Below are 1,520 nucleotides of genomic sequence, written 5' to 3' on the forward strand. Positions count from 1 at the left end.
CCCACCACACACACACACACACACACACACACACACACACACACACACACACACACACACTCATCAGTCAAAACAGTAATAAACATCAAAACTAAGAACTATTAGTGTAACAAGTGTTACCAATTGGCTTATACAAAATGATTTTTAAAACTCTGCGCACAAAAATCCACAATAGATGCCAATAAATAATAATTGATGATCAAAGGGTACATTATCAACACAACCGAGACACCCCATCAACAGAAAGCCTCGTCAATGAACGCGCAAAACACAAGACGAGCTACGATTGGTGGGCTCGAGTCACGTGGGCTACTCCGACCTGAGCATGCGCATGAATAGCGGGTCTTCAGCGAGGCTGGAGTCGATAGTGACGGACACAAAGTTTGGGTCCACTCGGTGCAACAGCCGGCCCGGTCCTTGTCCCCTCAGTCGGACGCGCGCCTCGACGGAGCTCGAAATGGCGCACAGCACACACAGCGCCCATAACGGTCGCAAATTGGCTGCCACTTCCGGCATAGTTGCTCACGTCCTGCCCGCCTGTTATCTGTGTGGTCATGTTTTTGCGCGCGTTAGCCTGACTGAGGCTCGTAGCCCCGCCCCTTGCGTCACAGAGCAAACGCGATTCGGCAACTTCCAGTTTTTCATTAACGATTAACAAATAGACAAAATGAATACAGAGAAGCATAAAGAAAGAAAATACTTTTTTTCCAACAAAAATGAATAAAAACACAGAAAAGTAAGAGCTCTTTGAGGGAATATGGTCCAAATGTACTCATCGGTCTACATTTCAAAAGTGACGCCAGCAACATTTATTTATTGATTTTCTTTCATGACTTTACATTGTAGAAAAACACATATGAGTTTTTTTTGTTTTTTTTTCGCGATTGCTTCTTTGGTATCTGGTCCTGGGGAAATGTCAAGGAACACAAGGAGTGGTCATAGGAGATAAAGATTAAAGATTAAAAGATTCTCATTTGCGCACACATACACACATTAGTTTTTTTAACTGACATTTATTTTGTCATTGACATGGTTCATAAGTGTACTTGTGTTTAAAAAAAGTGAAATATAAAAATAGGACTTGTGGGTGTGCTGTTTTCTTCCAATCATAGGAAAATCTTGGTGCATTAGTGGCTACGCTAAGCTGACACGAGGACGTACTGGCTACGCTAAGCTGACTTGAAGACGTAAACATAGATGGTTGTCTTGCAACATGTAGTTCAGTCAGGCAGGTCAGGCGGCGCGGCGAGCAGATGATCCACTTCCTGTTGCAGCGCGGCCGCCTTCTCAATGAGCAACATCTGAAACGCAAACGCTGGTTACGCACGTCGTCCTCAGATGAAGGCCGAAGCACGTGCCCTGGCCACACCCACTTTGGCTGAGGCCACAATGAGGGTGGCTTGTTTCCTGCTGAGGCGCTCCACCGTCCTGACCAGCAGGGTGGCGTCGGCGTTGGCCAAGTGCGACAGTGTCGTGTATCCGGCGGCATGAAGCTGATTGGCGGGCGCCCACTCGCACCC

The 1,520-nt window shown here is 46.7% G+C and overlaps 2 protein-coding genes and 1 long non-coding RNA gene across 5 annotated transcripts in view; all 3 read right to left on the bottom strand.

The window, feature by feature from the left end:
- hpse (heparanase) overlaps positions 1 to 580 on the bottom strand; it is a 6,138-nt gene extending 5,558 nt beyond the window's left edge. The window contains exon 1 of the mRNA XM_019872761.1: positions 320 to 580. Coding sequence (XP_019728320.1) covers positions 320 to 516 — 197 coding nt within the window. The 5' untranslated portion in view covers positions 517 to 580. The remainder of the gene's footprint in view (positions 1 to 319) is intronic.
- Positions 1 to 1,520, bottom strand: part of helq (helicase, POLQ like) — a 10,164-nt gene that overhangs the window by 2,607 nt on the left and 6,037 nt on the right. The window lies entirely within an intron of this gene.
- LOC109517545 (uncharacterized) lies at positions 883 to 1,502 on the bottom strand. The gene is made up of 2 exons (XR_002168566.1): positions 1,374 to 1,502; positions 883 to 1,301 (listed from the first exon to the last, which is right to left on the bottom strand). It is a non-coding gene; the product is annotated as an uncharacterized LOC109517545 (long non-coding RNA).

Source organism: Hippocampus comes, unplaced genomic scaffold (genome assembly GCF_001891065.2).
Source record: "Hippocampus comes isolate QL1 unplaced genomic scaffold, H_comes_QL1_v1.1 scaffold1230, whole genome shotgun sequence".
Lineage (NCBI taxonomy): Eukaryota > Metazoa > Chordata > Actinopteri > Syngnathiformes > Syngnathidae > Hippocampus > Hippocampus comes.